Here is a 24187-nt window from a genome sequence, read left to right as displayed (position 1 = left end):
TTTTTTTAATCTATGGCATTTGTATCTTGTTCATAGTGGATTTGACAAGATCAATCTCTGCAAAGAGTTAATATGCCTATATCCACTGAAAGTAGTTCATCTCATTCGCAGATGGATGTACATTCAGGGGTGGATATGAGTTTTTCGTTGTATTCTTAAAACGATAACTCTAGATTATACCTTATAGCAAGAAATTTGAAATGTTTGAAAAATTTCATAAATTTCTAGCAATGGTTAAAACCATAAAGGTATGTGGTTAAAGATCTTGCGAACTGATAGGGGTGGAGAAATAGTTAGTTGATATGCAGTTCAAAGATCATTAATTTGCTTTTTGAATTATATCCAAACTTACCTCCCCAGAAATTTCGAGTTGCATGTTGATGATTAGTTACTAGTCGTTGCCTAAATCCTTCTATGGTAATACAATTTCAGAATGATGTAATGGTTGTATACTTAATGTAAATCATTACTAGATTCATGGATGACCTAATCAAAATCTTAAGAAAAGCTAGAACTGTTAACCATGGTTTGTTAGCTATTCTAAGTGATTAGGGGTGGACCATCCCATTGTCAATAGATAAGAAAGTGTTTGTTCAAACAAATACTACTTTTCTAAGAAAATGACTAAGTCTGAAAAACAAGTAGCAAATAAAGGAGATATTTAATTCTTGATTCCAAAAGTGTTCTATCATCTTATATAATATATGATGATCCCACTGCCTCTGTTGTCTTGTCACAACCAAAGAGGTTAATACCATTTAGTTTTCTTCGACATAATTCACGGTACCTTGTTGCAGTGGGAGAGTTTCTAGGAATTCACCTTCTTATGACTTGGGAGACACTAGTGATTAAAATCCATTGTGAGTTTAAACAAGTAATGGATTGTCAAGATAAGAAACTAAGAAGAAAAGCTAATAGAACTATGGTTTAATCCATTCACATGGAATAACCTAAAGTTTTCTATTACAAGGACATAAAAGGAAATTTCGTTTATAAGTCTATTCAATGGACTTAACAAAACTTCCTGTTCCTAGTATTATATGTTTGAGTTTATCTAAATCTATGGCTTGTGGTATACCTGGTAATTACTTACTCTAATGCAAGCAACTTACTTTAGTAAGATGCTGAAGCATTTTCTTTCTAATGGCAATCTATAGAAGCTTCACAACTTCTTAGGTATAGATTTTATTTATCTAAGGAAAAGTCTTGACTATTCCAGAAAAGATAAAGCCATGAAAGAATTTCTTACATCAACAGTGAGAGGTCTTAGATATGCTTTTGTATGCCTTAGACCGTACACTCCGCTGTTGAGTGGGAGTAATGAGTAGGTATCAGATTAATCCAGGAGAAGAACATTGGAAGACAATCAAGTAAATCCTAAGATAAAGAAGAGGAACTATATGTTAGTCTATAAGGGTGTGTTTAAAACTCTTAGACTACACCATATCAGATTTCGAAATTTGCCTATGTGCTTGTAAATCTTTCTGATAAGATGGTGGTTACTCTGGGGGTGGAATAGTGATTTTGGAGAAGTGTAAAAACCTATCTGAAGTTTCTAGGTCTACCAGAGAGAGACTGAATGTTAAAGCTGCAGGAAAGGTACTTATTCAGTCTAAGGAAAGTTCTATACATCTTTGGCACCATTCCAAATTGCCTTAAACTACTAGTGTTAATTTCCTGATTAACCAAAAGTAGTTGCCAAAGGTATAGAATCCAAACATCCCAAGAGAGTAGACATATAGAGAGGAATTTCACATTATCAATGATTTTGTGATTAAGGAAGAGTAATGGTGGAGAAAAGGTTGTGGTTAATTCAACCTTTCAGATCCTATTACGAGGAGTTTACTACTACTACACTTGATTTGTATATCAAGGTGTTGAGATTATTTGAAACGCACTTTTTGTTTTATATTAGTGCAAGTGGGAGTTTGTTGGGTTTTATGCCCTAAATAAAACTCATTTCAATATAATCAGATTTGTTTATTAATATAGATCAGAAATAACATTTAATGTTGCATGGTTCACATGATTTATTTCATGATTATATGTACATAATGTATAAATTCATCTGAAACCCTTTTCACATACTTGATCCTGTTTATTGTGCCGTCAACACATTGGAAAGTAAACATGACTATGTGAATAAAGTTTCCTAGATTTATCGACACGGGGTTTTACCGATATGATAATCTACAACAAGAGTTTACTTGTATTTGGAGAAATACTATGTTCTTTCCGCAGCATTGGTTAAAGTAAAGCTCGGTGTTGGATGCATGGAGTATGCATCGGAAGGGACCGATATTGAACTTTGACTTAGATTTATTAAACTTACCGTAATATCTATTCAAGTCAATATCGCCTAGTTGATCCTAGATCAAATGATCTTAATCCAGATATGATTAGGCTCAATCTCGAGAGGCTATTCGTGTTCTTTGATTTGTTAGTTAAGCCTACTTTTAGGTCAGGGTGATACGTACATTTTGGGAACACGGTAGTGCAATTGAGTGGGAGTGCTAGCATAAACATGGAATCTATAGCTTCTATCTGGCGAATAGTAAGCAAAGGATGATCTCCTTCGAGCTTGACCAAACGAACATAAATGGTGGAGTACTCATTTCACATTAGCTGAAATATCATTTATACGGGGTCAAGTGTTTTAAGGAATAAATACATTGTAGGGTGTAACGGTAATTTAATCCCTTTACAAAGGTAGATCATTCATATAGAGGATCATTGATCAAATTAGGATTATAACAATGGATAACTAATGATGTGTCTATATGGTGGAACATATAGAGCATTCTATATAACTGAGAGTGCAATTCTGAGTTCTATGCGTGGATTCAACGAAGAATTAATAAGTTAGTGAATTTTAGTGCTAAATTCTTGATCTACTTATTGGAAGCTCGGTTATATAGACCCATGGTCCCCCCACTAGTTGAGATAATATTGCTTGTAAGACTCATGTAATTGGTTTTGATTAATCAATTATAATTCACGAATTAGACTATGTCTATTTGTGAAATTTTCACTAAGTAAGGGCGAAATTGTAAAGAAAGAGTTAATAGGGGCATATTTGTTAATTATGATACTTTGTATGGTTCAATTAATAAATATGATAAATGACAATATTATTTAATAATTATTTATAGTTATTAAATAGTTAGAATTGGCATTTAAATGTTTGAATTAGGAAATTGGCATTTTTGAGAAAATCAGATACAAAAGGTGTTAAAATTGCAAAATTGCAAAGCCCAAGGCCCAATCCATTAAGTGTATGGCCGGCCACCTTTGTAGCTTTTTTAAATTGATTTTTTCATTATTTTAATGCCATATAATTCAAATCAAACCCTAGTGGAATGCTATAAATAGATAGTGAAGGCTTCAGGAAAATTACATACTTTCTGAATCAGAAAAACCTGAGCCTCCACTCTCTTCTCTAGCCGCCACTCTCTCTCTCTTTTCTTCCTCAATATTTCGAACCTTCCTTAGTGTATGAGTAGTGCCCACACACATCAAGTGATACCTCAATCATAGTGAGGAAGATCGTGAAGAAAGATCATCAGCAAAGGAGATTCAGCATCAAAGATTCAGAGAAAGAGATCCAGGTTCAGATATTGATAATGCTCTGCTACAGAAAGGAATCAAGGGCTAGATATCTGAACGGAAGGAGTCATTATGTTCCGCTGCACCCAATGTAAGGTTTCTTAAACTTTATATGTGTTTAATTTATCGTTTTAGAAAGTTCATATTTAGGATGTTAATAAACATACTTGTGAGTAGATCTAAGATCCTGGTAAAATAATATCCAACACACTTACTGTTCACGATTCTATAGGTACAGAAATGAAAATTCGTGGACTGATTGAAGATCTATTTTAGGGAATTGTCTAGCGAGTTGTGGTCTTGTTTAGACCGTTTGTGAGCTGGCAATAAGGTGTATATTGATCATAAATACTAGGAGTGTGCAGAAAGTCATCCGATCCAATCCCAACCGATTGATCCAATCCCAACCGATCCAATAGAATCGGATATCCAATCATAATTGGATCGAATCGGATGTTGGATGAGACATCCGATCCAATGGATAACCGAACCGATCCAATCCAATATCATCCAATGTCTATCCAATTATATTAAATATTTATAATTTTATAAATTTAATTATTTTATTTAATATTTTATATATTATTTTATTATAAATGTTGGAATATTAAGTTTTAAATTATGTTTTTTCATATATTTTTTTCTTTCTGATGAAATTAGCCTTAATCGTGGCTAAAATGGATTGGATTCATCCATTGGATGGATCCAATCCAATCCAATAAAAGACCAGTTAAAGCATCCATTGGATTGGATCGGATCGGATGACTCAATTCAATTGGATTGGATCGGATGAAAAAAATCCAATATCCAGTAAGTAATTGGATTTGATCAGATTGGTCCAAATCCATTTGATGTGATCCAATGAACACCCCTAATAAATACACCTTATAGCAGCTAGATCTTGTACCTCTTTTACATCTTTGTACTTCACTCATATCTTTAGAAAAAAGAGTCTTTGTTTTGTAGATTAGAGAGTGTTCGTCTCTTACTCTATTTACATGTATTTTGTATTGTCTTGATTTTGAATTCAAGTCTTCAAAAGAAGAAAAATAACAATGCTACCTTTAGGAGAAAGTTCTACAAAACTTTCGGGAGATTGCTTTTCAAGTCTTGTCTCGGGAGGAAGCAAGATCTCTTCAAGGAGATCGAAAGGAGTTCGAGCACTTGAAGTTTCAGCAAGATTTGATTAGAAGGTGGAATACATCAAGCTTGCGACGTACAATAAGAGGGATTCTATTTATGCATAAGTCAATTATTTTGTATTTTTGAGATCTATCTAATGAATCTTATCTCTGGGCGTGGCCCCGTGGACTAGAAATAATCTGAAAGGATTGTTGAAATCACATACAAAAATTGTGTGTGTTTTTCCTTTTTTGCATTGTTTGTTTTTTTGTTTTATTCTGGAGTTACAGAGTTGTCTTCTGTAGCTACAGAAAAACTGTTTCAGTACCAGTTTTATTATTGCGCATTTGATTAAAAGTTTAATTAAATAATAAACTGATAATATTAAAATACAGAATTTTATGTTATTTGGCAAAAAATAAGATAAAAAAATTGAGTTTGACTTAGATAATTTTATATAAACATATTTTTACACCACATACTGAAATTTCTAACTTTTTTACTGTGAGGTGGAAGTTTTTTCAAAAATACTGTGTTTTTTTCAAAAATACTATGTAAATTTTATATTGTGTATTGTGTTAAGTTTTCAATGTTGTTCCATGGTGGTTGTTTAGTTATTCAACTCTTATTTTAATTGTTTTATTTTGTTGTTTTACGATTGTTTTATAAAAAGAAAGTAGTTTTGTAAAAAAAAAAATCTGTATGACAGTAAAATTGTAAATTTTTATCCAAAATCTAGTACTTTTTTTTATAAAAACTCGTTATTATTTATAATTAAATTTTGTTAGTAACTATCAATAGCTAATATCTATTTAGAAATGTTCCGTATATATATATATATAAATATATATATAAACATATAAGCATATGGGTGCACTTTTAATGGGTATTACCCATGAATGGGTAAAATAAGAAAATTTTGAGTTTTTATGCTTAATTTTTTTATCTAATTAAAAAAAATCTCTCATTTTTATATCATATGGGTTGAGATTGTTCCATCAGTAAAAAGAATTTAAAAAAAAAAGTTTTTTAGCAAGAAAAATAAGAAACGAAAAAGTTGAGTTTGAGTTAAATATTTTTGTATGAACATATTTTTGATATAGTGTAAAAAGAGATATTTTTTGATTTTTTTTTTTAATTAAGTAGTTAAATTAAGCATAGAAATTCAAATTTGTGATTTCATTATTCGTTATTATAGATCAAAATTCGATGGTTTAATATTATTAAAATTAATATTTATAGTTAAATTTGTTTAGTAATTATTCATGGGTAATATCCATCAAAAAGTGTTCCATATATATGAATATAAATATGTCACCTTCTATACATATTGGGCTAATAACTTATAATAATATGATTTTAATATAGTGAATTTCTAGAAATATTCGCCAAAATAATGTCATATAGGATATTAATTCTTTGGTGGAAATTCCATTCAATAACAGTTACAATGATAACCAACTTGACTAGGAATCCAAGCATATTTATTAATCAATTAAAATTAAAATTTATACAATTAATATATATATAGGTATACTCTTAATAGGTATTACCCATTTATAGGTAATATTATAAAAATTTGAGTTTTTATGTTTAGTTTTTCAATCTAATTAAAAAAACTCTCATTTTTATATTATATAAGTTGCGGTTTGTTCCATCAATTGAAAAAAAAAAAAAATTAAGAAAAAAAAATTTTGACAAAAAAAAAGTTGAGTATATGATTTAATTATATATTTTGTATATAAATAATATATTTTTAATATAGTGTAAAAGGTGATATTTTTTTATTTTTTTTTAATTAAGTAGCTAAATTAAGCATAAAATTTTAAATTTCTATTTTATTATTCGTTATTGAATTAAAATCTAATAGTTTAATATTGTTAAAATTAATATTTATACTTAAATTGTTTAGTAACCATCTATGAGTAATACCCATCAAAAACGTGTTCTATATATATATATACTAGATAGATGTAACGTGCCAAGTCACCTATGTTAATTTTATTTTAGTTTTTAGTTTTTTTTAATATCATAATTTTAAAATTAATAATATTCAATGTAGTGATAATCATTGAAATTTGAAAGCATAATAGTGATTTAAATAAAAATAAAAATTACTATTATACTTTGTAATAGTAATTAAAAAAAATATTATCCATCCTAAATTTATTTTCGGAATTAATAAAAATGCTCATCTGTTTAAATCATCAAAATATTCAAATTTAATTTAAAATAATATTTAAAGTTTAACTAATTCTAAATGTAGGATGCTGACTCTTACATGGCAACATCTAATAATTTGTTATTTTTTTTATTTAAAAAAAATTCACCCAATAATTTTTCATAAACTAAAAATTCTGTTATATAACCATATTTTATATAGAATAAATGTGGAGCCAAACAATTATAACCTGATCGAGCCAAAAAAAACAAATAGAAAAATTCTTTAGCAATATATATATATATATATATATATAATATACTAGCAAAAAGCTACGTGCAAGGCACGTATACTAAATTTTATGTTAATTTTTTTTCGATGTTATTTGAAAGTTATACAATTAAAAATTAAAGAAAAAATATTATTAGTTATTAGGTGAGATAATTATTATGTGTATACGAAGAAATCACAAATTAATTAATCTTATTATCTTAACTTTAATCAAATAGGGTTCTAGATATATGAATAATAAATAATCACGTAAAAATAAAAAATAATTATTTGAATAAAGAATTCAATATACACAGTTATATATATGAATCCCATTATTCAAAAATAATTATTCAATATATGAACAATAATTTGTCACGCTATATATATGTTTCCCAATAAAGAAATCCACCTCCTCATAGTAAAAAATAAATAATACATGTAATACAAATCTTTGTAATGAAGTACCTAAAAGAAACAAAACTTCAGTTACCATAATCGGAAAAGGTTTAAGTGAACTAAATAATGACTAAGAAGATCTAAATTACAAAATGAAAATAATATGTCTATATGAGTATGATCTTTTTGCTATATGAGCATGATTGATCTAAAAGAAAATAGATAAACCTATAAACATATAAATATACTTAATATTAATTTTGACAAAGAAACAATTCAATTATAAACATTTCTAAATATATCAGGTTGACAATTTTAACACACTAATTACTCATTAAATAACCATAATGTATACATCATGATAATTTTATTTTATTTGATATCAAATAATAGAGATTATTGAGGTTTTCAACCATAGAAAATACACTATGATCAAAAAGTAATGCTCATTAATTGTATATTTCGAAGAAACCCTAATTTCTATGAATGTCCCTAATAAGATATAAATAATAAAGTTGTAAATTAAAAAAAAAAATAGCAAAATTTCAGTTAATATAAGAAATAGAACAAGTTGAAGATTTATACAATATTGGAATTTGAACTCTTAGAGGCCATTAGCGAAGGGACAAAACTCGTTAGATCCCCTAGTAGAACACTACTTTAATGGTCTGAATACAAAAATTGTAGAAATCAAAATATGAATAAATTAACATCATCAACAAAAGGAAAGTTAAAGAGAAGAAACTTAATAATTACGTGACAAATAATTATTAATTGAATTAAAAAATTAAGATTATAAGATTAATTCAAATTATTGTTCATATATTGATTCTAGAAAGAGTAAAATTAAGATTATGAGATTAATTGAATTAAACTTTTTGATATTAACAAAATTGTTGCTTTAATTTTTCATCACACTAGAAACATATTGTTTTAGCTCTATTAGACAACCATCTTTTCCCTCCTAAAAAGTCATTTTTTTTATAATTGACAGATGTGATGTTTGAGTAATTACAGTGTAATTGAAGATTTGATGTTGAGTCATTTTTTTGTTCTTATTTAATGATGTTTCTTTTTTTTTTTGTTGGATTTAATGAGATTTATTTTATTTTTATTTTATTATATATAAATAAAAAGTGACTCATGAATTTCTCATAAACCATTTTATTTTTAATAATAAACCATTTTATTTTTAATATAAATAATAAGTCACCCATAAATTTCTCATAAACCAAGAATTCGGTTATATAGACACACTTTATATAGAATAGATATAAATAGTAGTAAATTCTTATTTAGAATAAAATCCAACTAAATAACATAAGTATATTTAGAAAACCTAAATAAGAATAAAATCCATAAGTATATTTAGAAAACTTAATCGTAGATGTGCAACAGCAAAAATTCAATCGTATTTTTTTTTGGATTTAATGAAATTTATTTTATTATATATAAATAAAAAGTGACCCATGAATTTCTCATAAATCATTTTATTTTTAATAATAAACTATTTTATTTTTAATATGTATATTTACACATTAATATTGCCATTTTGTAGAGAATAATATACCTAATTGAACATAGGTGATGAATATTAGCATAAATTGATATAACTAGTGTGTGTAGTGTAGTGAAAGTTGGAACCGTGTGCATGCATGCATGATGCATGCTCATATATATTCCTAGTCATCCGTACGTATGCTTCTATTTTACAGTTGAATTATTTTCATTAATGAAACTATATATGTAAAAACTAAAAACCAATCAAGGGATAGCCTCGAACCCATAGTTGATGTCTATGCTGACATGCATTTAATTTCAGCATAACTTATATTATTTCTAACCTCTATAAATGATATTACGTGTACGTACACCTACTATAATAGCCTAATAATATTGTATATTGGCCCCTCACAGCTAGCTGTACTAATATACACAATATATGTACGTACGTAATATAGTTTTTAATTAGTATAAAAGTGAAAGATTTTTATTTAAAATAAAAACAGATGTATATTTTTGAGCCCCGAAAGGATCAAAAGATTCATCCATAGATAGGAAAATGAAAAATATAATATATAACAAGAAAGTTAAATACATCTTTCATCATGTTCCAAAAGACTTAATATATAAAGAAGAGCTCTTTTGAAAATGATAATAATAAAGAATAAATGGAAGAAAATGTGAAAAGAGCAGAGGCAAAGCTTGGAAAAATGAAGTACAAGAATAGTGCACGTGGCTGTCACGTTGACACTTTTTTTTTAATTTCTTGGTGCAAATCCACACAAAGTTACAAAGAAAATCCAGCTCACACATCCCTGTTAACCGGCGCATTTGGTGCCATGTTACTCACAAGAGTACTTACTTACAGGCTTACAGCCAACCAAGCAACATAAATATATGTATATATATATATGTATATATAACATTATATTGGCTTTGGTTCTAACTTCGAATTTCAATTTATTTTCTTCTCTATCAAAAGTCACGAGTAACTCACTCTTAGTTGTTCACCACCAACCAAAGCCCTACTTTTAATTCTTGGACCACTGTCACTTACTTACTAGCCACCAAACACTAGAGTTTGGTGAATTTTCAATACAGCTTGGATAGTAATATTATACAATAAAAAAAATTGTTGGGCAGAAATTAATTGGACCTTAATTTATTCTTTTTTTCCTTTATTATTATTTAAACTTACAGTAAATATTTGGTCTGTGCATATAATATATAAATCCAACATCCACCATTATAATTGAGAAAGAAAATAAATTAGTGGGGAATTGAAGTATTCGTGTATTATTTTTATTTATTTATTTATTTTTTTGCTGAAAGAAGTGAAAGAAGTAATTGTGTTTAGTTAATAAATATGTTTTGTTCGAAAAAAAAAAAAAAATATGTTGAGACAATTTATTATGATGTATAGCTCTTTTTAGAAAATATAAATTCGTAATGGTGAGTGATGAGCTCAAAATCTTATCTTTAACGTCAGAGGATTTAATTATACCACAAGTTAGCATACATTAATCTTGGCTGCAATACATTAGGTTTATATTAAGTGTAATATTTTCTTAATTAAATAATATATATTTTTTTTTTGAAATGAGGTTTGAAATTTTAATTTTTGAAGATCTTTTTTAACTATATATTGCGGTTACAATATTAGTGTACTCTTTAGATGTAATTATATATAGTATGTATTTTTATGTACAATAAATCTATTATAGTGAATCGTTATGTGCCCGATTAAGCAGAATTGTCTCTTATTTTAATTTAAAGTTAAACCAACAAAGTTAAAAATATAGTTAAAAATATCTACAATATTTCAAGTATTTTAAATTTAAAATAAAAATTTGTTTATATAAAATATCTACATAATACAAAGTAAAATACAAAGTAAAATACAACTACAAAATTAAAATACAACTAAAATACAAAGTAACAGAAGGATACCACCGTTGATGATAAAGGAATATCCAAGCTTATTCTTCTACATACAACTAAAATTAAAAGAATCTTATTCACTAGGTATCCATTGTGTGAACATGGTCAACAAAATAATAACAACTAGCAACACATCCTTCTTTGAAAGGAGCAACTCATTAGTTGCATAACAGTTTTTCTTAAGCTTGTATGTCATATCTAAAATATTAGCGGAAAAATAAAGCATTATCAATATCATATTTGACACATTAATGTGAAGTTCTTAAATTTTTCTTATTAGATTAACTATTAAATCTTCAAAAGTTTCTTATGACTAAAATAAAATAATTTTTAAGGCCCAAGATAAGTGTTACTATGGGAAATCGAACTCCGAAGAACAACCAAATGAGGAAACTTATGCAAAGCATTGCAGTCAACTACACACACTCAGTGGTACAATTAATCATTCATTGAAAAAATGAAAAATAATCTACTTTTGTAAAAAAAAAAAAAAAAAAAAAAAAAAAAAAACCCTTATCATCCTTAGAGATATTTAAATATAAATAAGATTATTGTCTCTTAAAGAAACTAATAATAAGAAAAGATATGGCAATGTTAGGGCGAAACGATAAAGAAACTAGAAAGAAATCTTCGAACTCTCATCAGCTTGGTTCTTCCCTTTCTTAACTTCAGGGAGAGAAATATTTTCAGCAACATTAATCTTCAATTTTTTCTTAACAGGCTGACAATCACTTTTTTTGGTAGGCAGAGCAAAGTATGAATCATCATCTTCAACAACAGGCCGTTTACCTTTAGATTTGTTAGCAAGAAATTAAACACCTATTTTTGAAAGTTTTTTCAGCAATGGTGATGGAGAAGATGAAAACCGAGTAATGACCATTTACAGAATAGAAAAAAGAAGAAAAAAATTATGTGGTTAGATGATGGAGGAAGGCGATTGAGGAAGATGGACAATTTTTTTTTTTTTTTGGATCAAAAACGATTTTGTTCATATGAAAAATTTTCAAATAGAAAGCTACAATGAAAACTGAAATGAAACTCTACTATTTTTTAGATTTTGTTTTGTTTGTATTTTAATCTCTCATCATAATAATAATAAAAATATGAAAAATGTGCATGTACGAAAATTTACTGTGTACTAGAAAACTACAACAACTACTGATCCATGAAAAGACTTAATTTAGCTGTATATTAAATCTTACAAAGTTGAAAGTTAATTTTTAGTTATCAGTAAAAGGGTAATAAATCTTATTTCCTAATTTTAGATAACTTAATATGATCTATAACATATTCTTAATGTATAAACTTTGATTGTCCTGCGTATTATATGCTCATTATAATTTTATTATTTTATTAGTGATGTATTACATCCATATGTATATAATTATATAATATTGTTGATCAATTAAGTTTCTTGTATTTTTTTCATAAAAAAATAACTCTGTTTGTTGTACAATAAAAATTGAAATGAAGCTAATAAAAAAATGATAAAAAGGGAGGAAAAATAAATAATGTGTGAAGTTAGTATAACATGTATAAGAGGTATCCGTGTAATTGAAATAATATAAAAGGTAAAAATGTAGAAGTAACCTTGTTGTGAGGATATAGATATAATATTTCGTGTAATTGAAATAATATAAAAGGTAAAAATGTAGAAGTAACCTTGTTGTGAGGATATAGATATAATATTTTGGGGTTTTTATATAAAAAAATAACTCTGGGGATAATTTCATAAATACACAAAAATAGCAAAAAAATTACAAAAATACAGTTTTATAGAATTTTAAACATTTTTACGATTTTTTTAATTTTATTTACAGAAAATACGGTCTTTTTATGTTGTTATCTTGTTAATTTGTTGTTATATGTATGTTATTTTTATTATTATTTTGGTGTTATTTAAATGTTATTTTCATGTTACTTTTATGTAGTTTTTCTGGTTGTTTTCATGTTATTTCTATGGAAAACCGTAAAAATATAAAAAAAAAATTCTTTAAACGTAAAAATGTAATTTATTTACAAAAAATGGTGCCTTGTGTAATTATCCCTTTATATTTTTATGTAAATATTCCTTAATTATTGTAAATTTTATTTTCACACCATAAATTATTTAAAGGGCTTTCAGATATACAAAAAAAAAAAAAAACACTATATTACTAAAATACGTATAGACAGCCCTTTAAACATGTATACAGTCCACAAACTAAATATCACAATAATACATCTTTTTCTAAACTTTTAGCCACACGAACCGAAGAAAAAAAAAACTCACCTATGCAAGCTTCGATTGATCAACCCAACAAGCCAACCGAAATAAAACCTAACTAGGTAGAGAACCACCATTAATTCCGACAAGTTCACCCGAGAAGATGACCAGAATCAATCAAAACAGGGGCTGTTTCAAATTCATGAAAAAAAAAAAGTGCAGAAAAACTACTACAAAACTAAAATTTAACTAGAAATCTTGTTTAATTCACATAAAATTAATGTCCTGACTTCAATTTTCATATCAATGAAATGCAAATCTCAAAATTTTGAACTGAAGTTTTCAAACAATCCAACTCAAGTATAATCTAAAAAATTACATCAATACTATACTTAGATATTTAGCCCGATGTATTTTCGTTTTTTTCCAGATTCTAATAGTGAATTTGTTCATATTAAATCAAGAATAGACATGTAGATACAGTTACGTACATGAAAATACTGTTATGGTTTTAAATATTTCATAACTGTTGCATTACAGTTACATAAACATTTTCCTAACTCTTTGAAACTTGACATATCAATAATTATAGATTGATAACGATACAATCACCAGTAGCGAAACTACATATACCTATGGAGTGGCCATGGCCCCCCTAACTTTTTAGAAAAAGAAAAAAATGTACATAATATATAAATTAAATTAGGATGATTAGATTTTAATTATTAGAAGAATGTGATAATTCTCTTATTACTAAGCCTAATAATAAATTGTGAAGTTGAAAATTAAAAAAGAAGCCCAAACCCAATAACCCATTTAAATTAGTTATCTATTTTATGGTAAAAAGTGACAAAAAATGATTATAATATAATTTATTTTTAAAGAGTACTTTTGTATGATATATATATTTATATGTGTCTTTATATGTGTATCCTTATGGTATCCAATATCATATTAATATGGCACTTTATAAGTGGTTAGCGATTTATTATATTATTTATTAAATCAAAATATTTAGGACTCAATATATTTTTACACTAATAACGATATGCCACTTTTTATAGTACTTGGCACTATAAGATGCCCTTTATTATTTCTCATTACTTTATATAGGTTGTATAAAGCTAATTATTTCTTATATTGATTTATAAAAATACTACATACTAAAAAAATTAGGTGAAAATGCATTTTATTTGGCCCCTCCTTATTTTGTCGTCTGGTTCCGCCTAGATTTTATCATATTTGCAAGTATTTCATATCGCCAATACAATATAAAACTCTTTAAAAAAAATTTGTAACATATTTAGTTTTATTAATATACTAAAGTAGTTTATATAAAGTTGGTTTACAAAGGTCTAACAGTTGTTTCTCCACATATTATTATGAAGGTACAAGTAATTATCGATCAGTGACAAAAAAAATACTGTCAAATAGTTTCGTATAGATACACATTCACATTTAATGTTTGGAATAATTACACAAAGCACCATTTTTTGTAAAAAAAAATTACATTTTTAAGTTTAAAGAGTTTTTATTACATTTTTACGGTTTTTCATAGAAATAACATGAAAACAACAAGAAAACTACATAAAAGTAACATGAAAATAACATCAAAATAATAACAAAAAATTAATATGCATATAACAAAAAATCAACAAAAAATTAACAAAATTACAACATAAAAAGACCGTATTTTCTGTAAATAAAATCAAAAAACCGTAAAAATATTTAAAATTTCGTGAAACCGTATTTTTGTAATTTTTTTTTATTTTTTTTTGTGTATTTGTGAAATTATCCCTTAATATTTTTAGTTGCAATTAAGTTGCCCATTAGTTGAATAATAGTTTTGCTACTAAAATATCATAGTATTATAAAAACAGGACTCAAAATTGTCAAATACGCGACCTAAACAGATAAAACACGATTGTTGTAATATACATTTGTATTAAATATGTAGAATTATTAGTTGTTTTATAATTTTATGCTAGTTGGTTCACAACAAATATAACTGTTGCACTACAGTTTTATCACAGTTGTCTTAAAGTTCTTCTTTCCTTTTTAGCCGTTGAAGTTGAAATTTTTTTCAGGCAAAGACACATTCGACTTCTTCTTCACTGGACGACGACCACCTTTAATCACAGGGGGAGAAAAATTGGAGTCATCATCGTCGATGATTGGGTGTTTTCCTTTAGCCTTGTTAGCAGCTGATTTATGACCCATTTTAAAAAAAAAAAAAATTGGCAATGGAGATGGATAAGTAGAGCCACAAGTAATAGCCATTATGTATACGAAATGAAAGATATATATATATATATATAAAAAAAACTGATAAAGGAGACAATTAAAAGAAGAAGATGGTAAATGTTATGGTTGGGAGGTGGGTTTCGTGGGTTTTAAATGGAGAAATGCAAGTAAATGACCCTATTTTTTTTAACTTTATAGATAGTTAATGTCCATTTTTCAAAATAATAAAGCAAATGTCCTTTTTTACTTTTTAATACTTAAAATACCCTTCATTATATAAAATGTATTATATGTTTTATTCTTTTAATAGAAATTATGAAAAACAATAGATCAAAACATCTCTACTGAATTTTTGTCAACTATTTTTTCATTATATAAAAGGTATTATATGTTCTATTCTTTTAGATTTTGTTATTGTTGTTGGTGTCTAATATGTTATTTAAGCATATAATTATTTTTTTTTATTAAACAATATACCTTAAACCAATATCCATATATCACAAACTTAAACTAATATACTATTAAATGAATTGCTTTCCACAATATACAGTAGCATACAAAAACTTATACCACAATCATAAGCAGATATACCATAGTCAAAAATTAATATACCACCAGCATAGAGAAAAAAAGAATTATACAAAAAACTTAATTTAATATTCCACAAGTTTTTTTTTTCTTGTTCTTTCCTTCATGAAATACCAGTGAACATAAAATCAATATACCTCAGTCAAATATAACTATACCTCATACTTAAATTAATATTTAATAGTTTTTTTTTTCCTTTCTATCCTTCACGATATACATATCACATACAAACGATATACCTTAGACCAATATAAAATACCATAAACTTAAACTAATATACTATTAAATGATTTTTTTTCCACGATATACAATAGCATATAAAAACTATATTCTGCAATCATAAGCATAAATACTATAGTGAAAAATTAATATACCATCACTATAGTGGAAAAATATATCTATATATATATATCAAAAACTTAATTTAATATTCCGCATGTTTTTTTTTCTTTTTCTTTCCTTCATCATATACTAATGAACATAAAGACAATATTTCCTAGTGAAATATAACTATACCTCAAACTTAAACTAATACTTCATATTTTTTAATTTCCGTCTTTCGTTCATTATATACCATAGCACATGAAAATAATATACTACAATCTTAAACTAATATACTACCTTTCAGTTATTTCAAAATATATATATACTACCTTTCAGTTTTTTTTAATATATTATTACACATAAAAACAATATACTATTGTGCAAAATAACTATACCAAACACTTAATTATTCAAGGTTATAATTGTAATTTCATTATCAAACTTTTAACAAAATGGACATTTTGTTAATTTTGTTAGAAAAGGGACATTTATTAACTTAATTGTTAGATTTAGGGTCATTTTGCATCTTGACCCTTTTAAATGTGAGCTTTAAAAGGGTAATGACTGGAAGCTGGTTTGAACTGACATAAATGGATATGTTTAAGTAGTATTTTGGTAAATAAAAGTTTATTAAAGACAATTATTGTCAACGCTTTATGGAGGTATTTTTGTAAATAAAGTATCAATTTGTATTTTTCATGTAAAAATTTCTTATTTAAAATTTCTCAAAAATATGAAAATTCCTATTATAATTAGGAGTGGGCATCATCCAATTCAATCTAATTACAAAAAGTTGGATATCCAATTACAATTGGATTGGATTGGATGCTAAAAGTTGGATTCTAATTGAATTTGATCGGTTATTGGATGTCAATCTCAAAATCCAATTAAAAATCGATCTAATCCTATTACATTTATATATGTTAAAAAATTATTTATATAATAAAAAATATTGAAAAATATAACATATATTTATTAGATTTTTTTTGTGTGTTGATTTGTAAAACTTGGTTGTTTGTTTCATGATATTTTGTTCTATTTTAGTATTTAAAAATATAGTTGTTTTAGTTATTTAAAAATTTTAGAATTACACTTGTAACGATAATATATTTATGAAATATTAAATTTAAATAAAAGGTGATACTTATAGTTTTTACGTTTTTTTTTTTTTTTTTTCATATTTTTAAGTTAATATTGAAATTAGGTGTGTAATTGGATATCCAATTAATAAACCGATCCAATCCAATTAGTAATTGGATTGGATGATGATTTTTCAAATTCAATTACTGAATAGATTGAATCGGATGAGTAAAAAAATATTGGATTGGATCGAATATTCACCTCTAATTATAATTATAATGCACACCGTTTTTTTAATATATATACATATGAGGATGTAATATCTCTAGGTACAAAGGAAAAAAAAATGCCCTCAGGATATAGGTAAAAATGATGCCCATTCTCCCTATATTTGTATTTCAAATTAATTTGGATTTCAAAATTTCAAAAAAAGAAAAAATTAAAGTCTGTGTTGTACATTATGTATGCATTTGATAATTAAATAATAAATTAAGAAAGTCTTTTTCTTTTGTTTTTTTTTTTTTTTTTTTGTCAAGAAGAAAATCTTTGTTAGAATGCTGTAAGCAAAGTTATTACATTAGAATAGAAACAAATGAAATTTGATAATAAGCAATAAATACCATAGTAAGAGATTTGTTTACCCAAAACGCACTAAATACAGGAAAAACTTAAATTATTTAAAATATAAGTTGAGTAACTAATTGAACTTTGAGTTTCTTATAGATTATAATTTCTATATATAATTGTTTAAATTCATTATAACATCATTTTCACAAATATTGATTTATTTTCTGAAAATTAATGTAATGTAGGCTTATCTTTTCAAAATATATATATAAAAAAAAAAAACTAGAAAGCGTCCAAATTGCTTAAGAGATCACTAACAGTCATTAGATTCTTCTTTTCCATAAAACACTACCACAAGAGTTGGATAAGAGAAAGTATGCACGGACATACTCACACACAAAATAAATAGATTTGGAAATAATAATAATAAAAAAATATGAGGTCAACCATTAGAACTAATACTTTGACAAGTTTAATTATATGTACAAACGTGTGGTGAAATTTGCTGTATAAACCCTAATAATACCTAATCTTTCTCTACATATGACAACAAATAAACCATATTAATAAGAAAATACATATATAACAAGCACTATTCTCTCCCCCACCAACACTTTTCCTTCTTTCTTTTCCCTCTGCCTAATTCAAACAAACGCATTTAAAATGGTGCCTATCAATTTCTACCAACCAAACTCAACCCAACCCAACCCAACCAACCATATAACATCTTCCACTTCTTCTACTATTACCGAATTCCACCCTTTTGGAACTTTTTCACTTTACTATGTACACAAAGCCCAAACCTCAAGCAAAGAATATATATAAATATATATTAATATCTATATCATAATAATATGCCATAAAAGTGGGACAAATCTTCTATGTATGTGTAAATGTGTCTAGCAGTAACTCCTTTGTTGCTTAAGAATATGATCTGATCAATCCCAAATTGTATAGATTCCTCCTCACTAAGCTCCCAAGTGATAACAACACTGCCCCACCAACCCCAACTGCCTCATCTTCACTTTTCCCCTTGTTGGTTTGATACACCAACGGCAATTCCTTCACTTTCAAGTTACTCATCCCTATTTTTCCCCGGACTGATTCGATGGTTTTCGAATCCGCCGAGTTTCCAACTGCGTCTGTAACATAGAAAAAATTACGAGCTGTTTCACCAGAGGTAGATATCTCAGCCCTTGTAACATTTAGGCCATTCTCTCTGAATGTCCTTGTCACATCCGCCAATAGACTCTGCCTATCCTCTGTGCATAGTTCTAGCCTCACACCCTGAAATAAGCATATATATAGCAAATGATTAAGAATGAATGCCTAATCTAAAATTTGACAAAAATATCAAATACTTTGTGTCAATGGATTCTTTTCAACTGAATTGATTTCTTAAAATTGAAATATACCTCTGACGCTCTTCTTTGAATGGCTGCTTGTAAACATTGTATCACTCGTTGTCTTTCTGGCTCTGAGTTTATTGGGGACCCATCTTTATGTCTTATGTAAAATTCCTAATTACAAAATTGAAAAGAACCTAATTAAGTTGAATGTTTAAACACAATAGCTACATTTTTTCAAAAAAAAAAAAAAAAACACACAATAACTACATCAACAGAAAGCTAAAATGAGAAACTATTATTACTCACCAAGCAGCCTCTGTCTCTGGATGTGTTGATAGTAGCATGGAAAACCACATAATCCATATCTGTTAATGTACAAACTACATCAAACAAAAGCTTGAATCTATCTTTGCACTGGATATTAACAATCGAGTAATCCCTTTCTGTCCAGTTTTGTACTGTCACCACAGGGCAATCCTCTGGAAAATGCAAGATGGGCTTTCTTTCGTAATCGCGGTCTGCAAACATCATCTGATGAAGTCTTCTCTCCATGTGTGTGACAGGCATGGAAACTAAGGTTTTAGCGCTTAGAATATCGTTGTCTCCTTTAAGAACATTCCTTAACAAGGCTTCTATCCTTTCTATTCTCTGCGAGTCCTCAATTTGGCAGCCCGAATCAGTGTCTTTTACGTAGATAAGGGAAGCAATTCTACCGTTGTGTGTCCACACCTTGGCATCCACCACGTTGCATTGAAGATCTGCTAGAACAGCAAAAACCTCAGAGAGCAATCCTACTCTGTCTGTTCCAGTTAGCTCTAAGGCCGTTAATCCATTGATTTCGTTGGATTTTTGGTAGTGAATGGTAGCAAGAGACTGAAACATGTTCAAACAGTTTCAACATCATTAGTTTCTAGGCTACCCAAATTTGCCATGAAAAATATATCAGCTTATTTTGTTAAAATAATTACCTTTTCAATGTAACTAATGACATTTTCATCTGTTAATTTATCTCCATTTTGATCAGTCACATGGAAAACTGCAACAAATCAAGCAAAACCCAGGTCAAAACCAATTCATGAAAACACAAATCTTCATTCTAAAAAATAGATCTTTTTTGGTCCTTTTTGGGTTTCTCTACCAAAAAGGAAAGCAAAAAGAAATAGTAAATACTTTTCTTTTACTCACCATCCATGAACCATCTTCCATCTGAAGAAATGTAAGCTTTTTTAATGGAAAGGTTCAGATCCGTGAGAACCTGAACAGCTTCGAGTAAAATTCCATGTCTTCTAGCACTATCAACCTGTAGAACAAGTCAAGAAGAAAACAAAGAGGATTAGTCAATTTTTTTCTTCAAAATTGAAATTATAAGCAACTTCTGGTGCACGTTAATGGGGTTTTGGTGGAAGAAGCTAACCTTGACTAGAGTCGCAGTGGAGCAAACGGCATTGTCGATCACGACCCTGTAAGAAAAACAAGCATAGAAGCATAAAGGTCAAGTCAGAAACAGAGAAATCGCTTGAAAAGTCTTAATCCCAATAAGCATGTGTGAACATAAGAAAAGAATAAGAAAACAAGGGCAAGAGAAAAGTCAGAAAATACTAATTAATACTCGCATAAGAAGACTAATAAGGCGAAAAAGTGTTGAATTCAATTTCTGGGTATTAAAAAATTTTCAAACATAGAAGTTGAATTAAACAAAAAGCCCAAAAATAAATCAAGGGATTTTGATTTAAAGATCTGAACAAGAGGAATTACATACCAAAATTCAAGAAAAACTTTGTCCCTACGATAGATAAGACTTTTCTTTTAAAACAAATGATAATAGAAGAGAAAAAGACTGAAAATTTTTGGGGGTAAGGAACTCAAAACTAAAAAAAGAAAAACTTCAGTTGAAACCCAGAAAAATTTGGAGGATGAGAAACTGACCTGGGAGTGTTCATGCGGAAAACGAGCTTTTCATACTCATCCAAAAAAGTAGGCCACTCCATAGCTATTATTGTTTGATGCTTCAATAATCTTCCTTTATAAAACTCTTGGGAGGTAAACGAAGCTAAAAACAAGGCCAACTGGAACAAGACTGGTTTTTAAAGCTTTTTAAAAACAAAAGTGAGTAGGCCAATCGAAGAAGATTCTTCCTTATATATTTTAGCTGTATTAAAAACAGAGCCCAATGCCTTATATTCTTCAAATTCCCTTAGCTCCAATTCAGATCCTCATCGACCGATTCGCCATTAACAATCTTCACCAAACACATCAACCTCTCTCTTTCTCCACGATGAGTTTACTGTCACTTTCTCTATCTTCTTTCTCTCTCTTACTCAATTTCTAAGCGCAAAGCATGCCTTGGTCTTAACTCTTCTTTCTTACTTCTCTTTATATATGTTGCATAAATATATATATTCTTAAGAAAAGAAATATTAAATAATTTAATTACTTGAATCATTTATTATTTAATTATTATTTTGAAAACAAAGCCTTCACATGCGCGACTAATGCTTGCCCTGCCCGCACAACCCTGCCCATTGCTGCCCCCACCCTGACCAACTCTCTCTGCCGGTCGACCAATAAAAAACAGCCGCGTCATCCTGGTTCCACTTGTAGTCCACCTCGGATGCCACGTGGACTCCGTATTTTGCTTGTGTTCCACTCAATTTCTAAGCCAGGGGAAATTCTTTGATGAATTAGGAAGGGTTGTCCACGTGGCTTTCTGTCAACACGTCCCACTCCCTTCTCAGGATGACTTAAATTTTAAGTTGGCTTTTCGCCGACCCTTAATTATGACGTCAGCAAGGGACAAACCACCGGCTCATCTCCGCCTTTTCTCGTGTCTTTGTTTTGGCCGGTTTATTTCTTAATTTTCCAAAAGTACCCTTGGCTAGTACGAGCAATCTAATGGCAAATTAGTAAAATCACAATGGTACGGATACCGTTAATATGAGAAAAGTTTGATTCGAATCTTGCTTACGCTAGATACCATCGTGTTAACGTAAGGAAAAGACTTTTTGGAGAAAAAAAAATAACTTAATGACGTGGCTTTAAGTGATTAGCTGGAGTGGGCAATGCATTAAACGCATCGCTTTAAACGTTAGGCGTGGAGGCACGTTTTCGGACTCATTATGTCTCTGATTTACCGTTAACTAACGACGTTAAATCATTTTGAATTTATGATAAATGAACACGTGTCAAACGCAGAAGCATTTGTCGATGAAAGGCAGGCCACGTGGTCCCACAGGGAAAACTGTGTCTGACAACCACGTGAAAGCTTCCAGACTAAACACGTTCGCTGGTTAGCCGCTGTCTTTCTGATACCAACTTTCTCTTTCTCTCTCCTAAACGATCCGTTAAAACTTAAATTCCCCTTCGTCGAGCCACGTGTAGCAAGGAGATCAAGCCACGTATCTAAGTTGGAAAGGCGGCATCCGTTAAAAACGACAGGTGTGGCGGTTGATTGCCTCGTTTATGGTTTGGCGGGAAAGGTCAGCTGCTTCCCGCCAGATCGGATGAGATGTGGGAGCCAATTTTTAGGTATATCCAGTATCCACGTATTATATTTTAAAAAGAAAAAAAAATAAATTTGATAATTAATTAAAGACAAAAAAAAAATGGAGAGGTAAATACTAAATAGAGAGTGTCTTTACGTACAATGGAAGAGCCAAGTACGGAGTGAGAGTGGGGAACCAAAAGAAACGTGACACGTGGATGACAGCTCAGACGTCGGTTACTGGGTCCCTACCAGCTTTTTAATTATATAAAAATAAAATTGGCCATGCTCTTGGGAAACGCCGCGCTTTTTATCTCGGGTTTCTCTCTCTCTCGCTTTTTGACCGTTAAAAGTGGTTTATTTGGCGGGAAATTCGAAAAGCGTGTGAAGGCGGGAGTACATGCTGAGTCAGCAGGCGAGTTGCGTTGGTTGTGGGTTTGATCCTCTACAACGGCGCCGCATATTTCTCCGTCAGACACTCTATGCATGTCTTCGTAAACATGTTCCTTTGTGCTATTATTTTATTTTATTTGTTTATTATATATTAACTTAACCAAAAAAAATCTCAATACGAATTTTCGTCCAAATCTTAATCTGATTTTGGTTATGTTTTAATTTTATTTTGGGAACACGATTTTGCACTTTTGGTTTTTTAAATAACAGTTTTCATGATGATTGTGGGTCCTTTGTAGAAAATAGATTAGAATTTAGTCAAAGTAATACCCATGTGAGAGGTTAGAAGAAAAAAGTCAAAATTTTGGAACACAAACATTACCGTGGACTGTAATAGTAGTTAATTTGTCCTTTACTTCTAAGTAATATTATTTCTTTAGAAGCTAGATGTCATTTTTAATTAAATTTAAATATGGTTATTGGGTATTGCATTGGAATTCATTTAAATATATGTAAATTAATAATAGTGTGTGAATGGCATAGTAAGATTTTGGGTTTTCGTGAATGTTATTGAGTAACACAAGGAGCATGTGCTTTTTGTGAAATGACATATAACCCTTTAATTTCACAATACTATATTGTTTTGAATTTAAAGCACAGGTAGGATGGGATTTGAAATTAATAATAGGGTACATTTCACATGGATTTTCTTTTATAGCAACACTAGGGAACTAAGCCGCGCTTCGCGCGGTATTGCCTAACTTTTATAATTTTTATGTATATATATTGTATTTATATTAAGTGATATAATTTAAAATATAACATTTTAACGTGTATATTATAAACAAACTAATATAGTGTTGAAACTAAAAATATAATTTGCTATTTTAAAATATATAGAAAAGTGAAAATGTTGTAACAAATATAATCGTTATAATTACTAAAAAAATAAA

General features: G+C 28.6%; 1 protein-coding gene across 1 annotated transcript; it reads right to left on the bottom strand.

Moving 5' to 3' along the window:
* Positions 1-18435: 18435 nt before the first annotated feature.
* LOC115716127 (ACT domain-containing protein ACR8) lies at positions 18436-21735 on the bottom strand. Its single transcript, XM_030644856.2, has 7 exons — positions 21287-21735; positions 20775-20820; positions 20546-20660; positions 20329-20396; positions 19667-20233; positions 19427-19531; positions 18436-19298 (listed from the first exon to the last, which is right to left on the bottom strand). The coding sequence occupies exons 1-7, from the start codon at positions 21346-21348 to the stop codon at positions 18933-18935; spliced, it is 1329 nt and encodes a 442-aa protein (XP_030500716.1). The 5' UTR covers positions 21349-21735; the 3' UTR covers positions 18436-18932.
* Positions 21736-24187: the final 2452 nt, after the last annotated feature.

This window comes from Cannabis sativa, chromosome 5 (assembly GCF_029168945.1).
Source record: "Cannabis sativa cultivar Pink pepper isolate KNU-18-1 chromosome 5, ASM2916894v1, whole genome shotgun sequence".
NCBI lineage: Eukaryota > Viridiplantae > Streptophyta > Magnoliopsida > Rosales > Cannabaceae > Cannabis > Cannabis sativa.
Note: the sequence above shows the minus strand (reverse complement) of the source record. Positions and strands in the feature narration are given on the sequence as shown.

Bases quoted from the DNA above. Each gene is read 5' to 3' on its own strand.
- LOC115716127 (XM_030644856.2), bottom strand. From the start codon at position 21,348: ATGGAGTGGCCTACTTTTTTGGATGAGTATGAAAAGCTCGTTTTCCGC. The intron at 20,821-21,286 runs GTCAGTTTCTCA...TTTTTCTTACAG, and splicing joins TTCCGCATGAACACTCCCAG to GGTCGTGATCGACAATGCCG. The intron at 20,397-20,545 runs GTGAGTAAAAGA...GATTTGTTGCAG, and splicing joins TGGAAGATGGTTCATGGATG to TTTTCCATGTGACTGATCAA.